General features: G+C 44.1%; 2 protein-coding genes across 4 annotated transcripts in view; one reads left to right on the top strand and one right to left on the bottom strand.

Moving 5' to 3' along the window:
* The first annotated feature begins 472 nt into the window (after positions 1-472).
* On the top strand, positions 473-5,609 carry LOC139533938 (NADH-cytochrome b5 reductase 3-like). The gene is made up of 9 exons (XM_071332462.1): positions 473-935; positions 1,980-2,105; positions 3,033-3,105; positions 3,310-3,416; positions 3,512-3,641; positions 3,905-3,988; positions 4,081-4,166; positions 4,269-4,368; positions 4,556-5,609. Exons 1-9 carry the CDS (start codon positions 915-917, stop codon positions 4,726-4,728), a joined length of 900 nt encoding a protein of 299 aa, XP_071188563.1. The 5' UTR covers positions 473-914; the 3' UTR covers positions 4,729-5,609.
* A 445-nt stretch (positions 5,610-6,054) lies between these two features.
* The window catches only part of LOC139533937 (liprin-beta-1-like), a 30,231-nt gene continuing 11,969 nt past the window's right edge, over positions 6,055-24,316 (bottom strand). Inside the window, exons 2-26 of one of the 3 annotated variants that reach the window (XM_071332461.1) lie at positions 23,840-23,930; positions 21,052-21,260; positions 19,826-19,906; positions 19,415-19,528; positions 19,110-19,220; positions 18,129-18,221; positions 16,744-16,846; positions 16,020-16,081; positions 15,850-15,916; positions 15,566-15,690; positions 15,255-15,322; positions 15,059-15,122; positions 11,895-12,045; positions 11,632-11,664; positions 10,758-10,902; positions 10,401-10,520; positions 10,040-10,190; positions 9,691-9,802; positions 9,496-9,584; positions 9,173-9,295; positions 8,834-8,959; positions 8,497-8,685; positions 8,062-8,211; positions 7,750-7,815; positions 6,055-7,221 (exon numbers count right to left, since the gene is read on the bottom strand). In XM_071332461.1, the coding sequence (XP_071188562.1) occupies positions 7,177-7,221; positions 7,750-7,815; positions 8,062-8,211; positions 8,497-8,685; positions 8,834-8,959; positions 9,173-9,295; positions 9,496-9,584; positions 9,691-9,802; positions 10,040-10,190; positions 10,401-10,520; positions 10,758-10,902; positions 11,632-11,664; positions 11,895-12,045; positions 15,059-15,122; positions 15,255-15,322; positions 15,566-15,690; positions 15,850-15,916; positions 16,020-16,081; positions 16,744-16,846; positions 18,129-18,221; positions 19,110-19,220; positions 19,415-19,528; positions 19,826-19,906; positions 21,052-21,260; positions 23,840-23,903 (2,661 nt within the window). In that variant the 5' untranslated portion in view covers positions 23,904-23,930 and the 3' untranslated portion in view covers positions 6,055-7,176. The remainder of the gene's footprint in view (positions 7,222-7,749; positions 7,816-8,061; positions 8,212-8,496; positions 8,686-8,833; positions 8,960-9,172; positions 9,296-9,495; positions 9,585-9,690; positions 9,803-10,039; positions 10,191-10,400; positions 10,521-10,757; positions 10,903-11,631; positions 11,665-11,894; positions 12,046-15,058; positions 15,123-15,254; positions 15,323-15,565; positions 15,691-15,849; positions 15,917-16,019; positions 16,082-16,743; positions 16,847-18,128; positions 18,222-19,109; positions 19,221-19,414; positions 19,529-19,825; positions 19,907-21,051; positions 21,261-23,839; positions 23,931-24,316) is intronic. The other 2 variants (XM_071332459.1, XM_071332460.1) reach the window with 2 other exon arrangements.

Genomic DNA, 24,316 nt, shown 5'->3' with positions numbered 1-24,316 from the left:
ATCAATAGCTATTTTAAATCTGTGTATAATAAAGGTCTTTACGGGGTAGATTCTATGAATGAATTTGTATGATACTTCTTTCACCTTATTAGATATACAATATTTACCAGACAACAACGAGATTTTGTTCCAGTTCATTTTTATGTTCTGTAGAACAAATAAGTTAAAGGTTCTACCCGACGACATCATCAACAGTTAAAACATTTTTAAAACAGTGATTTCAAACACTATGGGATTCGCGGTGACGTGGGAGGCAAGAAAATACCCTTTCTGACTAGAAACTCGTTGCAGGGTTTGAAAGATCACCGTTTTTTAAACTTTAAATCCTACACTGTGATGTCACTGAGAAGCATTTCTTATGACCTTTGTTTTCACATTTGTAGGTCTAGTTTGGTGCTGGAGATAATTAATAAAATGTTGAAAAGTGGCGGAATTGCCCTTTACAATGGCTATTCAGCATCAAACGCGACTTCATTCATTGTAGCCAGACAGGCATGTTCAAAGCAGTTTTCATGAAAAGTCATGGGTCGTGCATGGACTCTTATTTTGAAAAGCGTGTTTACAACTGCAGAGGTTGAGCGCTAATTACTTATGACGCGTTCAAAACAACTGTGAACTCAAAAATATCTGATTTAAGACTTCAGTGCGTTCAAGACAGCTGTGAATTTGCGAGAGAAAATGCGAAAGATCGTTTTGAACGGTCATCCAACTCGGAATTCCAACTCGTGAATTCGGGCCTCTTTCTAGAACTCCAACATTCCGACCTGAAGATCACCTACGTCATAATTTGATCTTGTATTGTTTCCGAGTTCCCAGTTGCCTTGAAAGCCCCCGAGTCAGTACTTTGACAGCGCGACGGTTTTTCTTCGGAGAACAGACTTTTCGCTGTTGCCTTGTAAGGTGTCAAAAATAAGATGCTGTCTTACATCATTGGGGTAAGTATAATTGCCAGCTAGCTAAATATGATATTTTTTACATTGGCTTAGGCTGAGCTACAGTTGTGCGATTTGACAGTGCCAAGGAATCTATAGCAAACGGCAGGCAAGCTAGCTATGGTTGGCTAACTAGTACTGTAGACTACAGTGTAGCTAGTAACAGATCTTCGTCGTGAACCATCAGGTTTGTAATCCACCGTAGCAAGTAAGTCATATGGTATATAGTAAACTGTCATCATAACTAGCTAACTTGATAACCAAAGCTTTGCCTCTTATTGAGATGTTTGGGCGTTTAGATAGCAAGTTGCATGGCGCTAGGGAGTGACTTAACGTTACCTAGTTTACGTGATTGACAGTCGGGTTAATTTCTGATCAAAATAGCCAGCATGGAGATCTCTGCACACTTGTCAAAGGAGTGCACGCCCTGTGGCTCTACCATGTCGTTATTAAGTTAGCTAGCTACTAGCTATCGAACAGTGGTGAGCGCAGCAGTTTGGTCCAATGTTGGGGTGATTGTTTATTTAACTAGGCATGTCAGTTAAGAACACATTCTTATTTACAATGACGGCCAAACCCGGACGACGCTGTGCCAATTGGGACGCTGCGCCGCCCTATGGGACTCCCAATCACCACCAGATGTGATACAGCCTGGAATCGAACCAGGGACTGTAGTGAGGCCTCTTGCACTGAGATGCAGTGCCTTACCGCTGCGCAGCTCGGGGAAATTCGGGTTTCCCCAGTGTTCCTGACATAACCACTCCCCTATTTTTAGGGATGCGTTGTGCCTATCCATTATGACTAAACTATTTGTCAAGTTAGGTGTAATATACAATGCATCAGTCAGTGTGATATCAGTAAAAAAATGAGGTATATCCTAATTAACTGTTAAATACCTGTTTTTGTTGACTTGTTGGTACAGTCTGTAATTTTCCCCTCCCAATCACGGCAACAGTCTTTACAATGTTGAACATTGTAAAGATCGACATCCTTATTTCCACAATAACTTCAACTGAAAAGGCAAACCTTACTTTCCCATCTCCGCAGCTCATTCGGAGCAGTATTGACAACATTATCAACCTCATCCTGAGCTTCTTTCTCTCAAAGAAGAAACCTGCCATCACCTTAGAGGACCCCAACATCAAATATGCATTAAAGCTGATAGATAAAGAGGTAAGAATTCTGTGTTGTGATCAGCTTATTATTACTCTGTACTGTGGTGAAACCATGTTCACATTATTAATATAATAGTGAATGAAACAAATTGGACTAAGAAATAATGAGTAACAATTGTGACTAGATAAGACATGTTTGAGGGAGACTCAAACATGTTCTAGGGAGACTTAGGGCAATTCCATGAAACAGAGCGATGCTCCGACTCAGATTTTTCACCTTAACATTTATGTAAAACAAAAACCAATGATTGCAAAGTTAAACAAACCATACAACTATGCACAATGACTACTTTTAACAATTTCAACACTCAAAAACAAATTTCCTTGAACAGTGCAGATGCAATGTTTAGTAACAATGATCGCACAAACCGTCATTCTGTTACCAAACTTTGCATTTGCACTGAGTTCTATGCTTTGTAATCATTGTTGTTTTGTTTGAGTCAAATCATCACTGTTACTGTGGAAATGCCCCTTACCATTACTGGAACTGCACAAAGACCAAACACATAAATTAGGCTGGTCAGTGTCACAAGCCCTTTAGGACCTGGGCTGGGCAGCTGGTGCATTGCTACAGACTGCGGTTTCTCCATTTAGTGCAGAGGTCAATATGCAACCAGTCTGGATTATAGTTTGAAGTTATTGCTCTTGTACAGACTGCTACTGTGGATCAAGGCTAACAGTCAGTCAACTGTGTGTGGTTTATATCAGGGGTATTCAACTCACCCTATGAGGTCCGAAGCCTGCTGGTTTTCTGTTCAACCTGACAATTAATTGCACACTTGGTGTCCCAGGTCTAAATATAGCCCTAATTTAGAGGGAAACAGTGAGAGAACGTGGTGGAACAATCTTTGAGATCCAGAGTTGAGTTTGAGGGATCTATATCATGTCAGTGCAGCTGTAAAATACTATGGTGTGGTTCTCATAGATCATCAGTCATGACACAAGGAAATTCCGTTTTGCCCTGCGGGAAAAGGATCGTGTCCTTGGGCTACCCATTGGTGAGTACATTCAATTGATGTCGCTGTTCAACTTTCCAGCATTTATATAAAAACACTATTAGACTATAATATAGTGTAACATTGAATGAAATCCTGGTCTGAATCTGAAATCATATAAAAATGTATCTGTTTGTAGTGTTCGCACTATCATGACTACTCTTCATTTAAGTGGCCACCATACTGTGACTGTGTTTTCGTTCCCAGGGCAACACATATACCTGTCTGCCAAGCTGGATGGAGTCCTGGTGGTCAGACCGTACACACCTGTGTCTAGTGATGACGACGTAGGCTTCGTAGACCTGGTAGTCAAGGTACACAAATCATCTGAAGAAGCTTTCTCTGTACTATAATTCAACCTCCATCTCCTCAACCAGTTTTCCCAACAAATGTTCTTCTTGCTCTTCAGATTTACTACAAGAACGTTAATCCAAAGTTTCCTGAAGGTGGGAAGATGAGTCAGTACTTGGAGAGCCTCCGGGTTGGCGACACCATTGATTTCAGAGGGCCCAGCGGCCTGCTGGTCTACCAAGGAAACGGTAAGTCATCACATTTGCCCAACACTGCCACTGTGTGGTAGATCTTGTAATACCCTGTTATGTATATTTAGGCCCTGGCTGAAAATATTTCTAAAGTGGTTAGTGGTCACTGCTCTGAGCTAGGTCAATGGTGAAGAAGTGCATGCAAGCCACTCCTTTACTAAAGTGGTTAGTGGTCACTGCTCTGAGCTAGGTCAATGGTGAAGAAGTGCATGCAAGCCACTCCTTTACTAAAGTGGTTTGTTTATTGGGTGTTTCAACAGGGGCTTTTGCCATCAAGGCAGAAAAAAAGGCGGAGCCTGTGATCAAAACTGCCAAGCAAGTGGGCATGATCGCAGGAGGGACCGGTAAAACAAAAGCCACCATGCTCAATCTGTACATAGCAGAATGGCCATCTGTGATTGGTTGACATGTGTTCTATTGGATCCTGTTCCCTCAGGAATCACTCCCATGCTGCAGCTCATCACAGCTATAATGAAGGATCCCCAGGACCAGACAGTGTGTCACCTGCTCTTCGCCAACCAGGTGAGTTTACACCGCTTTCCTCATCTGGTTTGAATCTGATGTCAAGGAGTTCAAACATGGCCTAGTAGTCCCTAATATCTTCTCTATCCTATTCTCCCTCAGACTGAGAAAGACATCTTGCTTCGACCGGAGTTGGAGGAGATCGCAGCTAATCACCCAACCCGATTCAAGCTATGGTTCACCCTGGACAGGGCTCCTGAGGGTAAGAGATGACCATAACTTCTATTATGTTTCAGTGAACATGAGCTGATATAGGGAAACGAATGTTTGTTTGCCCTGTTGAAGTGGCAATAAAAGCTGTACAGAAGGTTCAGAAAGATTTAAGAGAAGGCTAAGAAAGAATCTTGTCTGGTCCGGAGTGACTTAAAGTTTAATGTCTCTTTACTCAGAGTGGGAGTACAGCCAAGGCTTCATCAGTGAAGACATGGTGAGGGACCACCTTCCACCCCCTGGAGACGACACTCTCATCCTCCTGTGTGGACCGCCTCCCATGATCCAGTTTGCCTGTAACCCCAACCTGGACAAAGTGGGCCACGCCAGCAGCCGGAGGTTCACCTTTTAGAAGCCACCCCAGGCGAGGGGTTAAAGAGGGTTTCCCCAGGGATCAATGATCAGCCACACCCAACATTTATTAAAACTCTTGCATCAGCGCTTGATCATCTATTGAAATCATTTCACAGCAGAATTAGTGGACCATTTTCTGTAATTTGGTGTGCCTTAAATCAGAACATGTTTTGGAAATGAACAGGTTTATCATTCTGAATTGAATCACTGGTAGTTGAACGTTCCTCCTGTCAAACTAATTGTGACCGATACCTGTATACTGAACAAAATATAAACTCGAGTTAGTTCATAGGATGAAATCAGTTAAGTTAAATGAATTAGGCCTGTGAAATCCATAGATTAGGGCCTATTTCTTGGGAGCCAATCAATGAGTTTTTCCCCACAAGAGCTTTGTTACAGACCAATACTCCTGGCCTTTGTCTTCAGCACAAGGTGCACTCATGCTTCTTGATATGCATTATCTTGGCAAAGGAGAAATGCTCACTAACAGGGAAGTAAACATATTTTTTTACAATAAATAAGCTTTTTGTGCAACGGGAACATTTCTGCTCATGAAACCAACACTTTGCATATTGTTTTTTTTGTTCAGTATAGTTTGACTTGAGTGCCTAAGCAATACTTTTTTTGTATGCATAGCTGATGACCATAATACTGCTCAGTTGCTTCCACTGCAAACTATTCCCTAAAGTGTAATGTATAACTTTGCACATTGATGTACTTATTCCATATTGTTGCAGAAAGAGTGACTAAAAAGGGAGGATATCTTGAAGCTGTTACTGGAGTCTTTCCTCGTGCTTAAATGTCTTTACAGCACTTGAAATACGGTTTCATTATGCAACATGTTTGTTATATACATTGACAAATAAAATACAAATGCAATAAGTTGTCTGTCTAATAGGTTGGATTGGCACGCGTAGCCAAATTCTGATATCTTTTAACCAATCACATCAGGATGTGAAAAGATTTAGCACAGCCTTGAATGGGACTGACAGATCTAGTTGCTGGGTTGAACTAATTAATGGCTGTGGGTTCAAATCCCATTTCCAGGGGTGCAACTTTCACTGTGGACATGTCCCTCAAATTGCATTATCACTGATACAAAATGAGTGTTTTAGGACCATGTGGATCGAGCAGTAGGCTAAGCTGAGTTTATCGGACTGGGGGAGAAAAAATGTCAAAATGCAAAGAACTTAGGGGTCTCTGGCTGGTGTAAGGATCTATCCCCATAAGAAAGTGCTCAACTCTGAGACCTTGCTGAAGTGGAATAAATACTTCCACAAGTATCTCAGATTTGAAAATGTACATAGCTCACCCATCTAATAGGCACAGTCGTGTAGCCCATGTTTTTAATTGACAATTCTTTACAAAAATTATGCATAGAAACAGTACACAGTACATTACATTGTGTTCACTGATATGGTTAAGGCTTGCAAAACAATATTGCTTTCTGGTGATGTTTACATTCTAGAATGTTGGGATCCCATGTTCCTAAAATTCAACATGGCAGGACAAAGTGACAATATTGAATTACTTTGGGACAAAACATGCAGATAGGAGCATCAAATGAGAGGACAACATGGAGAGGAAATTATGGATTAAGCCAGACCAATGTTTTGACTTCAGATCTAAGTGTCCCACTGCGAGTTGACCAATCTTTTAGGTTATATAATTGCTAATAGGAGTGAGAGGGTTCCAAAAATAAGTCAGGACAAGGGCATACCATGTAAGTACAGGGACTCATTTGTGGATATTCAAACAAATATATAAAAAACTGTTCTGTAACACTATAGTAAATGCTCCTATGTTGAAATCTCAAGTCATGCGTTACATTTCAACAACTTAAATAAATACACATGTATAACTTCACCTTGGAATGCAGAGCGAGATCGTAAATTGCTGAAACGACGTAAGTCTAAGGGCATAGGTGGTCTCAGGTTGTAGAAGACAGCTTATCAAGGTGTGGGGGGGGGGGGGGGGGGGGTGTTTGCATGGCGACGCCAGCTGGGGCCAGTGATGTGTAAAACTCTGGATTGCTAATGCTATGTAACGGCCAATGAGGCTTTGAAGCCACCGGTCAGCCATATTGGTACTCCTCAGAAGGAGCACTCCTCCATAGGAATGAATTCTACAGCACTTCAATAAAATGTTTGTTGTAGTGGGGACAGTATCATTAGTACTACCTTGTATTTTTATGTTCAGGTCACATCATATTAAAGGTGTCTAATAGAATATACTTGTTAAAAACAAATGTAGACATTAATGCGCTTCTAAAATATTTTTTACAATGGAGGAGTAACAAAATGGCTGTGTGGTGGCTGCAAAACAGCACCCCGTGTCAGTCATCTAAAGTTAATACATTTAATTGGCGGGGACCCTCCCTCACAAGTTGGAGTCGTCATCGGTGACGCTGGCCTCGGGGGAGCGAGAGGAGACCTCGCTGAAGAACTCATCCTCCTTCAGCATGCTCTGAAACATGCAGGAGAAAAACACACTGAAGTCACACAGGAAAACAAGGAGATTAATAACAGTGCCAGAAGAGTGGCATGGTTGTTTTGCTAGAGCACAGCTTGCTGAGAGGCACATCAAGTGATTTGATGTGTGATCATGTGAGAATTTGTTTTTTCAATCTTGTCTCATCGCTGCAACTCCCAAACGGGCTCGGGAGAGGCGAAGTTCGAGTCATGCGTCCTCTGAAACAGGACTTGCCAAACCGCACTTCTTAACACCCGTCCGCTTAACCCGGAAGCCAGCCACACCAATGTGTCGGAGGAAACACCGTTCAACTGACGACGAGGTCAGCCTCTGGAGCGCGATGAACCAGGTAAAACCCCCCCGGCCAAACCCTCCCCTAACCCGGACGACGCTGGGCCAATTGTGCGCCGCCCTATGGGACTCCCGGTCACAGCCGGTTGTGATACAGCCCGGGATCAAACCCGGGTCTGTAGTGACACCTCTAGCACTGCCTTAGACCGCTGCGCCACTTGGGAGGCCTCATGTGAGCTTTTTAATGACTTCTTACCGTCAGGTTGTCGATTTCCTCAGAAAATGCTCCTATCTGCCTCACAGCCCCTTCCGAGTCCTCCATCTAGGAATACAGACAGTGTTCAAGAGCACTTCACATGGAAAATTAAAAGTAAAACACTATCCTCTTGTGGTACCACATTCCACCCTCATCTGTTCATTGGAGTGCTCTAACCTCACCTAAAGGATGATTATCATTAATACTTTTTAAATAGTTAGCACCTCAGTGGAAGGGGCTACAAAAAGCCACACTAAAACACCCATAATAGTGCATTCCCTGAAGTTGAAGGGGTTAATGGCAGTCCCCTACCTGGTCCAGGTCGTCCTCGTAGATCCTCAGGCCCCCCTGGAAGCTGCTGTTCTTGGGCATCTCCACATCCATGGGGCACACGTACTCCTCGCTGTCCTCCTGGCGCTTCTTACGCAGGGTCCCGAAGCCACCGAATGGCAGCCTTCTGGGCTGGAGGAGGAGAGAGGATGATGGGAGAGAGTCAGTCAAATGGGGACAAACGGCTGTGTGCCGATAGTATTAAAAAGCCGCCTGTCCTCACCTCCTTTTCCTGCTGCCCACTGATCTTACAGGACAAAAACCTATCCAGTCCATTCACATATAAGTGGTCATGAGGCCAACTTAGAGTAGTGGGACATAGCCAAGGTCACTGATCAGATCAATAAACCTACACTGATCCCCAAAGCTCTGTATGTCTAACAAGCTGATGCCTTACCAGCTGCGAGTTGACCCTACCTTGACCTTGGCGGTGGCAGTGAGCAGGGTGTAGTCAGGGTTCTCCAGACACTCCTGTTTGCTGCGCTGGGCAGCGGAGCCGATGAGCAGGTGGAAGTGGGTGGCCAGGTGGCGGCGCAGCAGGGTCTTGTTGGGAGGGATGTTGAGCAGGAGGGCTAGGGACTCCACGTTGAAGCGAGGCTCCAGCACCTGGAGACCAGGAGAGATGGAAATGAAGAGTGAGACAAACACCGGTAAAAGGCAGTCAGTGTATGTATACGCTGATGAAGGCATGTGTTCCTGAAATGAGTCAGTGGCAAGCCAATTCAAACAGAGACTTTGCCCCCCCCCCCCTCACCATGACCCCCCCGTGCACACCGCTGCCTCTCAGGTTAGGAGCGTACTCAGCCAGGTCCACTGATCTCAGCCACTCCATCACTCTGTGATTGGTCCACTGAGAGATCTCCCCTGGCGTGATGTTGTTCTGGGGAGACATTTTTTTTAAAGTTGGTGTTAATAATAACGGAAAAGTTTTTTATTTTCCCTATACAATTAACACTACTGAAATGTAACTGAACTGGTGAAGTGAGAGACCATGTGTATGGTGGATATGAAAGCACAGGGAGAGAAAGAGCGAGAGAGAAACAAGAGAAAAATAAAAAAAGGGATACATTATTTAGAAATGTCTAAACCGTACCTCGTCAGAGGGCCGTCGGCGGAGGCAGTTGGGCTCGTAGAAGTTGAGCCGGAGGACCTGGATGCCTCTCTTGATGCTGAGGTGGTGGAGAACACTGCCCACCTTTAGAGACAGCAGGTCATCCTGAAGGGGACAAACACACATACTCTTCTCAGTCAGGAGAATGACTACTGTCAATCAATTAGAAATAAAAGGACACTAGACATCCAACAGATCACACAAAAGCAAGGATTTGTTATTTAATAGACTTTATTCATCCCCTTTGACATTGATTCTAATTCATTTGAGCCGCGTTAGACCAACTACTGCAAATGAAGACTCACCACAGTCATGTAGTGTAGCATTCTCCCATCGACCCTCCCCTCATCAAACTGGCTCTTATACTGCGGCAGACCAATGTCATCAAGCCATCCTGAGAAACACCAAAACAACTCAATCACGAGTCACAGAAAGGTTATTCAATTTTTCATTGTCAAGGCTTTTTGATAACTCTGAGGCTGTGGTCAGTGGTCACTCACTGGTCACCCAGTTGTGGTCCAATTTGGCCTTGCTGACATCCTCCTCTGATCCCAGTGCCTGGAGAGCTAACTGCAGCTTCTTCCTGTGGAGGGGCTGTTTGATCCCCAACTCCTGTTGCCACAGAAACATGTATGGGTTGTTTAAGACATCTCACATACTGAACATCTCACATACAGTTAGGAAGAGAGTGATAGAGAAAATAGATGTTTGTCAGGACACAGGTAGCAAAGTGAACATTAAGCAACTATAAGCTTTAACATTGTGGGTGTCATTAAAATGTCTAGCGACACAGAACCTAAACACAGAATGCACGAAACGCCTCCTGGATGCTCCACTGAGCCGTCCTACCTTCTCCAGGTCGTGCTGGGAGGCCTGCAGCAGAGTGAATCCTGAGCGGATCCACTGCTGGGCTTGAGCTACATGGAGTCCCAGGCCCTGCTCCTGCAGCCACACACACACCTGCTCCTTACTCCACTGCGCAAAGGGAGCATCCACATCACTGAGGGGAGAGAGCGAGCAGACTCACCTTTAACGTGGAGGGTATACAGTACATCATTCATTACCATTTGCTCCTCTGACACCACAAAATCCTAATTCCCTGATACTGTAGACTTAGTTCCAATACATTTCTGATCCCTTCCTCTATGTCTCTAGTTCACAGACAGATACACACGCAGAGACAGTCTAGCAAGAGGTGAGCTTCACATACTCGGCGCTGTGCTGAAGGTCACGTGACCAGCCCAGTCGGGGGCCGGCCGTGGCTCTGACTCCTCCCCTCCTGAACTCGGTCTCCTCCAGGTCTAGCGAGGTGGAGTGACTTCTCTTCAGCCTAGAGGGGTCAGAACACAACGCGCCTAAATATCCTGCCATGCGCTGTCCTCGTGTTACAGCAAACCCTCTGCCCTCGTGTTACAGCAAACCCTCTGCCCTCGTGTTATAATTAATAAAGCAATAGTTTCCTTTAAAAACCCTGGCTCCATCTTAATTCATCTTTCCCCCAATTCCTTGCATACCATCTCCTCACCTCTTTCTAAACTTAGGGAATATAGAGAACATTTTGACCCACCTGCCTAAGAACTTCATAAAGCCTCTGGACTTCTTCTTGGCCTCTGGTGAGGAAGGTAGGGTCTGGCTGCTGTCGCCTCCCTGAGGTTTGTGTGGCGGGGCACCAGCCAAGTCCAAGTGGTCTGTGCCCTTACGCTCGGTCTCAGCTGGATTCAAACACACACACACACACACAAACACACATCTGTTAGATCAATAGCTGACATCTGACACAATCCACCACCACAGGAAACTCGAGGCCAACACTGTCCAAGGACTACAGCTGTAATGGCCACCATAACCACTTCTGGACTACATCTTCCACTAAACACCACCACCACTATGAGTATGCCAAGAACCACTCAAAAGCACCACAACTCAACTCATGCAGGACTGGTTGACATGAACTTCTGATGCAAATTCATAGACTTAGACAAAATCTCAGAGGCGCATCTTGAAGGACAGCTAGCAGAGTTAAGCGGCATCATTGCAGATGGTGTCACGTCATGGATAAGAAACAACTGGATATGATTTAAAAGGGGAAGGAAATCACACTAAAAACCACCCGGCTCACACCAGCGATCAACTAAACTTTTCACTTGCTTGATACAAGTGAAAAATTAAGAGTAGGAAAATGGAGGTAGGGGCATATCTAGGGATTCTTCACACAACAATGTAACCATTTACCATCTATGACCCAATCAGCCTCTAGAGGGTTCAGAAAAACAGACAGCCTTTTTACTTAGTCTACGATGGGTCTAGTTGTGTAGTAACGTTAGGTGGTGATCACATTGTTGTGCTAGTATCCCTGCACACATCCAGCGTTCATCCTGATCTGCCATACTGCAGGCCTGGCCCGTCTGTGGGGCTCTGCGCTGCAGACTACTGTACTGTACCCAACGTAGGCGCACTCGCACTCCGGCTGCGATCTTCACATCACATAGAACCATGGAGAATAGAGAGAGCAAGGACAGAACATAGTCACTAGTGTGAATACTAGACAGACAGACAGACATAAGAAAACACACATTAAGGTATGGAACTGTGAATGTTTTTTTTACATCATGAACAGAGAGTAATATTTATTGTTCACACCACCCCGTGCAGAGAAACGAGCACCCTTCTCCCCGTGCCCTTCCTGAGGGGTGATGAGACTCACCCAGATTTGGGGCACTAGACGTCCTCTTGCCTCCACGCATCTTGAAGAAACCACGTCCAAAGGAGGAGCGGGCCTTCTTGGTCCCAAAGCTTTCATTACTGGTGGGGTTTGATGGGGAGGTGGATGGGGGACTGGGCTCCTCAATTGTTGTCTAGAAAAGGGGGAGGGGTCATTATGAGCACATTAACCTAATAAAATATTTGGCATGCCAGTAAACAAAGTCAATCTCCCAATATAACCAGCTCCATAGTTCTACTGTTGTACCACCAGGTGGCGGTGGAGTAACACAACTGTCAAAACAACCATTGCTCAGGAATCCTATTATGATTCCATTTCATCCTGACAGACAGTCTGGAGTCCAGTCAGCCGTCACAGTGGGGCTCAGTGACGCCGCCCTCCATGTGGGGGAGATGAGATAGAACCATGCCTTCTGTATGACTGGCCCGTTTGAGAGACACGCCTTTGAGACTCTCCCACGTTGAGAGGTCAAAAAGGTCAAAGATAAGAAGCTCTAGTGTTCTAGTTTGGGTGACAAAAATGGGGATGAGGAGGGGGTAGAGATATGTGATTTAAGACTAGAACAATGGGCTAGAACAATGGGCCATTAACCAAAAGTTTGCTGGTTCTAATACCCGAGCCGACAAGGTGAAAAGTCTGCCGATGTGCCCCTGAGCAAGGCACGTAACCCTAATTTGCTCCAGAAGCGCTGTACTACTATGGCTGACCCTGTAAAACAACACATTTGACTTCACCTATCTGGTGTATGTGACCAAAACCTTTTTACATACAGCACATATCAAAAGTTTGGACATCTACTCATTCAAGGGTTTTTCTTTATTTGTACTATTTTCTACATTTTAGAATAGTAGTGAAGACATCAGAACTATGAAATAACACATGGAATCATGTAGTAACCAAAACAGTGTTATAAAATATATGTATTGATTTGTTTATTTGAGATTCTTCAAAGTAGCCACCTTTTGCCTTGACAGCTTTGTACACTCTTGGCATTCTCTAAACCAGCTTCATGAGGTAGTCATCTGGAATGCATTTCAATTAACAGGTGTGCCTTGTTAAAAAGTTAATTTGTAGAATTTCTTTCCTTCTTAATGCGTTTGAGCCAATCAGTTGTGTTATATCCTGCCTGGTCGGGCCTGTCCGGGGGTATCGTCGGGCGGGGCCACAGTGTCTCCCGACCCCTCCTGTCTCAGCCAGTATTAACGCTGCAATAGTTTGTGTCGGGGGGCTAGGGTCAGTCTGTTATATCTGGAGTATTTCCCCCGTCTTGTCCTGTGTGAATTTAAGTATGCTCCCTCTAATTCCCTATCTCGGAGGACCTGAGTCCTGGTACCATGCCTCAGGACTACCTGGCCTGATGACTCCTTGCTGTCCCAGGTCCACTTGGTCGTGCTGCTGCTCCAGTTTCAACTGTTCTGCCTGAGGCTATGGAACCCTGACCTGTTCACCGGACGTGCTACCTTGTCCCGGACCTGCTGTTTTCGACTCCCTCTCTCTACCACACCTGCTGTCTCTAACTTTGAATGCTCGGCTATGAAAAGCCAACTGACATTTACTCCCGAGGTGCTGACCTGTTGCACCCTCTACAACCACTGATTACTATTATTTGACCCTGCTAGTCATCTATGAACATCTTGGCCATATAATGTAATAATCTCCACTCGACACAGCCAGAAGAAGACTGGCCACCCCTCAGAGCCTGGTTCCTCTCTAGGTTTCTGCCTTTCTAGGGAGCTTTTCCTAGCCACCGTGCGTCTACATCTGCATTGCTTGCTGTTTGGGGTTTTAAGCTGGGTTTCTGTATAGCACTTGTGACAACGGCTGATGTAAAAAGGGCTTTATAAATACATTTGATTGATTGATTGACAAGGTTGGAGCGGTATACAGATAGCCCTATTTGGTAAAAGACCAAGCCCAAATTATTGCAAGAACAGCTCAAAAAGGCAAAGAAATATGACAGTCCATTATTACTTTAAGACATGAAGGTCAGTCAATTCGGAAAATGTCAACCACTTTGAAAGTTCCTTCAAGTGCAGTAGCAAAAACCAACAAGCGCTATGACGAAACTGGCTCTCATGAGGACCGCCACAAGAAAGGAAGACCCAGAGTTACCTCTGATGCAGAGGATAAGTTCATTAAAGTTACCAGCCTCAGAAATTGAAGCCCAAATAAATGCTTCACAGAGTTCAAGTAACAGAAACATCAACTGTTCAGAGGAGACTGCATGAAATCAGGCCCTCATGGTCGAATTGCTGCCAAGAAACCACTACTAAAGGACACCAATAAGAAGAAGAGACTTGCTTGGGCCAAGAAACACAAGCAATGGACATTAGACTGGTGGAAATCTGTCCTTTGGTCTGATGAGTCCAAATCTGAGATTTTTGGATCCAACCGCCGTGTCTTTGTGAGATGCAGGTTAGGATGAACTCCGCATGTGTGGTTCCCACGATGAAGCATGGAGGAGGTCGTGTGATGGTGCTTTGCTGGTGACACTGTCAGTGATTTATTTAGAAATCAAGGCACACTTAACCAGCATGGCTACAGCAGCATTCTGCAGCGATACGCCATCCCATCTGGTTTGCGCTTAGTTTGCTTTTCAACAGGACAATGACCCAAAACACACCTCCAGGCTGTGTAGGGGCTATTTGACCAAGGAGAGTGATGGAGTGCTGCATCAGATGACCTGGCCTCCAAAATCACCCAACCTCAACCCAATTGAGACGGTTTGGGGTGAGTTGGACCGCAGAGTGAAGGAAAAGCAGCCAACAAGTGCTCAGCATATGTGGGAACTCCTTCAAGAATGTTGGAAAAGCATTCCAGATGAAGCTGGTTGAGAGAATGCCAAGAGTGTGCAAAGCTGTCATCAAGGCAAAGGATGGCTACTTTGAAGAAACTAAAATATATTTTGATTTGTTTAACACTTTTTTGGTTACTACATGATTACATGTGTGTTATTTCATAGTTTTGATGTCTTCACTATTATTCTACAATGTAGAAAATAGTAAAAATAAAGAAAAACCCTTGAATGAGTAGGTGTCCAAACTTTTGGCTGGTACTGTATATAAACTCCATGATTGCAGCAAGTCAAGGTCTTTCCAGTTAGCCCACCATTCCCCATCACCCTAGGAGTAAGAGGACAGTCGTACCTGCTCTGTGTTGCTGTTTATGTGGCCCAGGCTACCTGCTGAATGTGGTGGGACTTCTGGTGGACTGCAAAGAGAAAGGAAAGTTAACCGACAGTCTAGACCTAGAGATGATGAATATACTGACAAACTAAAACAGTGACCCAATGGGCAAATAGTTCATGGGAGTGCAGTTTGTCCAGGGAAAAGCCAACCTCACCTGTCTGTGTCTGGTTCCTGTATCAGTCTCTCCTGCTCCAGCTCTGAAAACACTGCAATAGATGGAATCTGTGAAGAGAGGGTGAGAGAGGAAGAGAAAGAAAGACAAGAGTCAACGTCGCTAAATTAATGTGTCGTCAATGTCGCAAAGCACAGTCGACAGTTTCATTGGTTAGGTAGTTGCTGTCCAGCTAAACCAATACCCCAAGTCTGTTGACCCTCACATTCCTAACATTACGTTTTGTTAAGGAAGTCTAGAGTCTCGGGTCCATCCTGTGTGTGATGCATTGTTATGACAGGGGAGGTTGTTACCTCGTCACAGCTCCGTCCTGTCTCCTCCCCAACTGCCAGGGTGGCCTGGTCTGTATCCATGGCGACCTGCATGGAGGGGGATCTGTCATCCTGGATGTCATCGTAATCGTCTTCATTCAGTGTGTCTGGGGGGGACCGTTTTAATTGTTACACAAAATTATCAAGTCCATTATTCTACACTCTAAAACGTGATTGATCTAGTCCGATAAATAGAAATGGACTATTGCAATGATACCGATAAAACACTTCATTACTAGTTTCATACTCCTTGAACATAGTTTCACCTTTCACCAAGTCCTGGACCTTTTTGTACCGTGTGATCGACTCCTGAAGCTCCTCAATCCTCCGGTCCTGTGGGTGAAGGATGGTAGACCAGAGTTAGAAAAGTCATTGAGATCCCCATGCGTCAACTACAGCAGCCTTCATGAAACAGTGTAAACAGTAGCTCCAGTACCTTGTCATTGTTAGCTGACATCAGGGACTCCATGGCCCTCTTCATCCTCAGCACATCCACATCTGGAAAACAACGAGCGTGCCATCACAGGGATCAGAGACAGACATATTGTCTGGTGTCTACTGCTGTCTATCCACACTGGTTGAGTCTATAAAGACCTACATGCAAGTCAAGTCCACTTAAGCAACAGGACTTTTATTCGAATAGACTTGAGCAGACAATTACCTTGCAGTATATGGGGCATGTTCAAGGCCAATAAATTCTTGAAGTGAATACATTGCACTCCACATAAATTGCATTCCTTTATGGTAAACGGGTGATAAGAGACTCAGCTGTGGGTTGAAAGAGTCAGAGATCATGTTTAAACATGCTTGGTATGAGCCTTGAAGACAGATAAGACGATAGTAAGGTGGAAAGTACAAAATCCCCCTTTCTTCCCCTCAATCTTTCTATCTGTGTGAGAGTGAGACGGGATGTTTTGAAAATTGTATTTCAGGGGGAAAGTCCAATGCTCAGGCCATGTCTTGATGGTACCCATCATTACTTAAGGGGACTTAAGGGCAGAAATAACTGCAGACAAATTAGGAAAAGGAATGTTGGAAACTTGTTGCCGTAAATCTGTCAAGGTGCAAGTTAAGCCTATTGAAATATTATGGCTCCTCGTGTGTATGAGGGTGAAGTGAGGTCCCCCTCCCTCCCACATGTCTAGTAACAGTACTCCCACCTTTCTCTCCATCTGTTCTGTCTGGGGTCAGGACTCCGTGTGTAGCCTGGTCTTTTAGCCTCCTCAGCTCCTCCAGCTGCCTCTGAAGAGTCTGCAGTTCCTCCTGAATGGGAGAGGATCATGTTCAGGACCATTCTGACCTCATTAAATTACAGATACATATCCAGGCCCATATTCATAAAGTGTCTCAGAGTAGAGGGGTATACTACAAAGCAGGATTGATGAGCTAACTTGCCTAAATAGTCACAAATAACATTTTATTTTTTAGAGAGATAAGCTTGAAAATGGGCATGGCCTAATTGACACAACATCCAAAAACACATATCTAAATTTTGCTTTCTTAATTATCCAGAAAATCAATAGTTATTTCTGGTTGTTTATTAAAGTTAGCTGGCTAACCCATTGAACCTGCATTGTAGTATACCCCTCTGATCTAGGATCAGATCCCCTGTCCATTCATTTGAATCTAAAAGGCAAAACTCATACTAGAGAAGCACTCTTCGTATGAGACGCTATGAATACAGGCCAAGATCTAGATAAAAACCCAGCTAGACAACAGAGTCTGACCAAACTGAAAGTTAAAACCCAGTCTGATGCCAACTGTGCTGTAGGGCAGTATGACCCAGAATAAGGTTAGAGTGAGGATACATTCTACCAGAGGACTGGTGTCTTAACCAGAGAGCAATACAAACACACTGTAAACATGTCAGATTCTTTCACATTCCACTGAGAAAGAACAGCTCCATTGGGATGTTAATCTCCACCAGAAGTCTTCCATGACCGTTCAGTTCCATCCATTAGTTTAGCTTACTTAGCCAAAGGTTTAAGACATTTTAGCATCAATGTACAGTTAACATACAATTAAGTGGATCCGGGCAGGAAGTAATGAAAAACGAGTGTTAAGAAATCTGCAATTTATACTAAGCTGGTAAGAGAACTTAGTCAAAGTGGAAGTGTGGTGAAAGTTGGAAAAATGGATAGGGTCAATGGACAGAGGGAAGGTTTAGAGGCCCATAGGGACAGACAGGGAAGAGCAGAGCACAGGGTGTTAACTTCTGCACCACACCTCCAGTGAACCTTAACCTGCCCATGTTCCATTCCTAGGGCTGCGACAGGTTAGCACGTTGCAGGGGAGAAGTTAGCCAGGCAGGAGTGAAAGAGGAGGAGAAAAGGAGAGAGGAGACAAAGGGTATGAACCCTGAAGGAAGGTGGTATTAAGAGTGAAAGCAGTGATATATAACCAACATACAAGGGAACAATAGATGTAGAAAAAGTGTAGAGTGAGTCAAACTTAATCTGTGGACCATATGTCATGCACAATCTAATGTGAGCGGACTGATCTAAAGCCTTTGTATGGCAGACAGATTTTTAGCCACGCTACTCACTTTGGTGGATTTAAGTTTCTTCTCACACTGCAGTCTTTCATTCTCCATATCGGTCACCCTGAACCGCAGGTCATTGACTTCCTGGTACAACCCCTGGGGAGGTAAAAGACTGCATTACCCACATCACCAAGGGGTCAGCTGAGACTATTGGAGGAAACTGTGGGGGATGTTTTTATGGAGTGAAAAATCCTCAATGAGGCACCAAAGATTATTTAGAGAGAAACAGAGAAGCCCACTCCAACATGGAGACAGATCCTTGATTTTGAAGAAAGCGTCATGGTTAATTACCATTACAACTGCTTTTATGTCATGGATAATACATACTCCTGCACCTTGGAGCAATTACCGTATAGACGGAGCACTCAGGAAATATGCATCATCATTAAACAAGAATGTGCTACATGATTCACGACGCATACATTTAGACAAGAGTAAAAACCGCAGAGCACCGTGGGTAGGAAAGAAGAAATGGATCAGACTCATGGGTATGTGACTTACAGCCGAACAAAGCCCAACATTAAACAAAGGCGATATTAAATATATATGGAAGACATTGCCTTTCCATACACCTCTCCCTAAAGGTTATAGTAATGTCGGAAACCCAAACTCAGGATCCAATATCCTGATTCCTCCAGCCCAGGCCTGCTCAGTGCTCATGGATTAGGTGTATGGAAACCCTGACTGTCAGACTCCCAGCTTCTCTAGAGGGGAGATGAATTATTTTATGAGAGGAAATGGCTGCTGGAGCAAGGCCCGCCAGTCCACCCAGGCCAGGATCTGCATGACGGATCAGGGCCCACTCCATCCGACTGAGACAGACCTCTGTATGGTATTAAATGTTTGGGTGACTGCCAAGATTCATATAACCTCACATCCTAATATTATAAGAAGTCTGCCTGCCGTTGAACAAAACTCCAAATATCTACCAAAGACATGATATCTCTGTGTGGGTGAGTCTATCGCCATAATGCATCCGTGTACCTCACTATCCCTGAGATCTCTCGCCACACTGGTCAGCTTCAGTTTCAGACTGGACACCTCGGTCATCAGCTCCAGCTTCTGGGTCTCCAGGGTCGACCTGCTCAACAGCTCCTGCACAGGACACAGTCACAGATTCAGTCACAAACGAGTAGGAGCGAAGTGTATTAAGTGTGTTAATCAGTGTTCATTCAGAAAGATCATTTGGATCAAAAGGCTGACCAATACCTTGAGCCCAAGGTTCTGTCTCATAAGACAGAAAATCCTGCTAGTAACCATAATACACTGCAACCCTGCTGAGGCCTCACCTGCTGCAGCGTTTCTTCAGTGGCGTCGAGTTTCTCTCTGTGCTCCTCCAGACACATGTCCAGATCCCTGATCTTCTCCCCCTGCACCTCCACCTGGTCTGAGAGAACACTCACCTGGGGACAGTCATCACTCAATAATACGCCACATGTCATCTGTGTGTTGTTTTCAGGGTATGGGTTAGTGATCTAAGAGCATGCTCTGTGATGCATGTCTTTCACTCACACCATGAATAGGTAAAAACCGCTGAATTCAACAGCTACCTATCAAATACACTTTAAACAGAGCACCCTTGCTAATGTACGGTTTGCATGTACAATGTATTTACTAATGTTCACATTGGAAATACCACCCTATATTTAGACAATTTGTTAAAGCTGGTCTCTGCTTGTTCATGGCCTCGTGACACACACCTGGAGGACGAGACACTCCTTATCGCTCTCCACCCGTGACAGTCGTTCCTGGTAGATCATGGCGGAACCATGTCCGTTGGTCTGAAATCACAAACCACCAAGGCCATCAGACGGCTGATCGCCAAGGGCTTAGAGAGGCCATAAATATGGTCAGGAATAACATTTTGCCCTATCACCATACCAGGAAAGACTCCTGACCCTAGGGATAGAGCAGCCTCCAGTCATATGGAAGATGTACCACTCCATCTCAAAGGCCAGCATACAGCAATCAGGTGCCATAGCATCCCTACATTGAAAAAACATCACATGATTTTTCCCTGGGAGGCTGGTGACACGTGAAATGCATGTTATTTGAGAGACACGTGAGGGTCAATAGGGTTCTCACATGCAAGTGCTTTGTGTGTGACTAAAGTGGAAATTGAATCAAAAACTGAACTCCTCTTCTCATATTTCACACAGGGAACGAAAGGGCTTGAGGGAGGAAAACATGAGCCTCACTGTGAATCATCTCCAGTGAAGAGGATGGAACCATTTCAGACACCGCTCAAGAGACACTTACTCACAAAGCATGTCATCCCACAATAGCCATACAATCATCGGAGTGAAGGTATAAATAACAGGTAAGGCTGTGAAGACACAAAGCAGACCACTGCCTGTGCAATCACACAAAAGGAATTTAGTCTAAATAAAAGTACTTTGATGTGTGGAATACTCGTCAGCAATACATTTTCCATGATTACACTCAAATTCGGAATATCTCAGGCATTAAAGAGATTCTCCAGTACTTCTGTATACTTTTTAGCCAGCAGTTCTGAAAATAGCGCTGACGAGCCAAAAGTTGATGTACCACATCATTGCTCTCTCTCTCGCTCTGCTATGTGTGCATCTAACTAGCTGCCACTCAAATGGCAAGGGGCTGAAGCGAATTGTCTAGAATTCGAATTGCTAGGAGGCTGGCCCATGATGGGGAAAATGTAGGGAATAGAGCAGCACTCCTTTCTGAAAAAGTTTCTTTCAAAACAGGGATTTCATGGCTGATTGAGGTAAGACAGTAATTCCGCTCATAAACGATGCATGTATGAACTACACATTGACACATTCAGCCCAAAGCGGGAGGTTTAACAAATACTTTGTTCCAGAACATGTCTTTAACAATAGTAAAAATACTGACTAACATTAACAGTGTTTGCATTTGCAACAGTAAGAGAACAGAGGGAGTTACCTACCAGTTGTCCCTGCTGCAGCCACTCCACTAGGCCGTCGGCGGTGGTGTCAGGGACCTGGCAGCGGAGGCCCTCCCTCTCATCCTGGTCCATCATCTCCAGCGCCGCCCGCAGGTCCTCCAGCAGGTGCAGCGCCCGCAGGCTTCCCAGGAAGGGAGAGGTGGGCGACTGGCAGTCAAACAGCCCATTGGAGTAGTCCATGGCCTTGGAGCCTGTTGGGGCCATGGTTAGGAGGGGTGGTTAGGAACAAATAAGCAAGTTAGAAGCTTAGATATACAGTACCAGTCAAAAGTTTGGACACACCTACTCATTCAAGGGTTCTTCTTTATTTTTTACATTGTAGAATAATAGTGAAGACATCAAAACTGTTAAATAACACATATGGAATAATGTAGTAACCAAAAAAAAAAAGTTAAATATCAAGGCAAAGGGTGGCTGACAGCTTTGTACACTCTTGGCATTCTCTCAACCAGCTTCATGAGGTAGTCACCTGGAATGCATTTCAATTAACAGGTGTGCCTTGTTAAAAAGTTAATTTGTGGAATTTCTTTCCTTCTTAATGCGTTTGAGCCAATCAGTGTTGCGACAAGGTAGGGGTGGTATACAGAAGATGGCCCTATATGGTAAAAGACCATGTCCAAATTATGGCAAGAACAACTCAAATAAGCAAAGAGAAAACTTATCATTATCATTTGTTTTTCAACAGGACAATGACCCAACACACCTCCAGGCTGTGTAAGGGCTATTTGACCAAGAAGGAGATACGGGGTGCTGTATCAGATGATCGGGCCTCCACAATCACCCGAGCTCAACCCAATTGTGATGGATTGGGATGAGTTGGACCGCAGAGTGAAGGAAAAGCAGCTAACAAGTGCTCAGCATATGTGGGAACACCTTGAAGACTGTTGGATAAATCATTCCAGGTGAAGCGGTTGCGAGAATGCCAAGCGTGTGCAAAGCAGTCATCAAGGCAAAGGGTGGCTACTTTTAAGAATCTAAAATAATCCATTTTGATTTGTTTAACACTTTTTTGGTTACTGATTCCATATGTTATTTCATAGTTATGATGTCTTCACTATTATTCTACAATTCAGAAAATAGTGAAAATAAAGAAAAACCCTTGAATGAGTAGGTGTGTCCACACTTTTGACTGGTACATCTATAGTTTTAGCCCTGTGGTTGGAAGTTTGAGCCTCTCCCATCCTCTCCTAATTCCCTTCAACGAGGAGGATGAAAGACAATATCACCAGGGGGGATGTCATTGACCCATGTGATGCGCTGCAGATGTGGATTTCTGAATGTGTCCTGAAAAATCACATACCACACATTTTAAAAGCAAAGAAAAACAGATTAGATATTGATTTTTTTTTTCAATTGGATGCAAGAGGCCTGAGCAGAAGCTTGTGTGTTGGACTTGGAAAAGCCACGTTTCCAGTGTGTACTATAAATCTGTCAACCGTGATAGAAATGTAGAAGAGAAAAATAAATAGAGGGATAAATAAATATACAAGTCTTCCCTAAAAAAACAGCCAGGGATAGAGTGAACGCAGTGGGTTCTGTGGTAACAGGGGCTAGAGGATGTCATGGGATCAGCCATCCCTCTTGGAAAGGTCAGTGTCAGTGGAAAAGCCTGGGCTCTTAAAGCTGTCCCCTCTGCTCATCTACCATCAAAAAAAATAATAGGTCCAAAACTTCCCTCTGGTGTCTGACTTTGACAATTTTTTCTATTGCTTTGATGCAATTGTGACTCAGAATGTGGTTAATTTTCACAACTCTTAGTACAAAACTCAAAAAGGCAGTTCAAAACTAAACACATTTTCAATTGACTAAGTACAAGACACAAGATCATAGACACTTGTGTTTAATCTAAAAATACATGTTTTATATTGCAACTCATGTTTATTTAACTAGGCAAGTCAGTTAAGAACAAATTCTTATTTACAATGACGGCCTACACTGGCCAACCGACGCTGGGACAATTGTGCTCCGCATAAAAAGGACACTCGATCACGGCCAGTTGTGATACAGCCTGGATTCGAACCAGGGTTTCTGTAGTGACGCCTCTTGCACTGAGATGCAGTGCCTTAGACCACTGCGCCACTCGGGGGCCCATGTTCATATAAAGTTATTGCCTTTCACTTTACTTTTGATATGATTCTCTTCGGTTAAAATACATTTTAGAATGACTTAATCTGACTGTTCCTAATTGAAGTTGGGTGAAGCTAGAGATTTTACATGGTTTGTCAACTACAGAATGTATGTAACAAATTAAAGTGTATTGCTTGCGTACACAGATTAGCAAATGTTACAGCAGGTGCAGTGAAATGCTTGTATTCTAGCTCCTACAGTGCAGTAATACAATAACAATATGCAAATATTTTATAAAGTCCAAAACAAGAAATGCATCCCTTATACAGTAAATCTGTATCCAAAATTAAGTTGCTGGGGTCACACTGCTCTACAAAAATTGCATTGGCCAATACAGTACTGTAATATGCCAGTTACTTATCCAAAGTGACTACAGTCCACATGCATGCAATGCCTGCAAATCATATTAGCAGTAGGCCTTGAATAATCATTTGTTTCCATCACTGCTGAAACAATGGAACGTCTTGCGTTCTCATATTGGAAACATCCCAGACCAGTACCACAGTCACATCCTAAGAGCAGCAGCATGGGAACCCTAGTCTTGAGGATAGATATCAGGGGCTTATTTAAGAGGCATTTATGTAAATATTTGAGGGGGATCAGCCCCACAGTTCAAAATGTGAGTGTGAGTTTTGCGCGTTACCTGCTATGATCCCATCCATTTGCTCCAAGGCGGCTGCCAACATCTCACTGGCGTCGGACATCATCTTCACCCCCTCCCCCCCAATGTGAATCTGAAAAGAAAAAGAAGTGTCAAGTAAAGACCAATGACAAACTGAACAGCCATTGCCCAGAAGACTACAGCCTGCAGTACAAGTTAGACGATGTGCTTGTAAAAACATCAGTCTGAAAATATATGGCATTTCAATGGCTTTTAAAACTTGAGCAGTAAATTACAGGAACCCCATGGGAAGTTCAAGTCTACACATTACACACAGACAGAACTAAAGTGGACAGAGACCACCCAAGAGTCAGGACCCCACTACATTACGCCACTAGCAGATTTTACAACTTTAGTGATGATTACAGTAATAATTGATGAAAGGCATTTCTATGCACCTTCATTTGTAAGCCACGTCCTGGTAGTAAGGATAATGTTCTAGCCTACAGTTAGTTGTAG

The sequence above is a fragment of the Salvelinus alpinus genome, chromosome 11, assembly GCF_045679555.1.
Source record: "Salvelinus alpinus chromosome 11, SLU_Salpinus.1, whole genome shotgun sequence".
Classification (NCBI taxonomy): domain Eukaryota; kingdom Metazoa; phylum Chordata; class Actinopteri; order Salmoniformes; family Salmonidae; genus Salvelinus; species Salvelinus alpinus.
The sequence above is the reverse complement of the archived record's forward strand: the minus strand, read 5'-3'. Positions and strand labels throughout refer to the sequence as shown.

Coding starts and splice junctions, on each gene's coding strand:
- LOC139533938 (XM_071332462.1), top strand. CDS start 915: ATGCTGTCTTACATCATTGGG. Junction 3,642..3,904: donor GCTGGTCTACCAAGGAAACG/GTAAGTCATCAC, acceptor GTGTTTCAACAG/GGGCTTTTGCCATCAAGGCA. Junction 3,989..4,080: donor CATGATCGCAGGAGGGACCG/GTAAAACAAAAG, acceptor CTGTTCCCTCAG/GAATCACTCCCATGCTGCAG.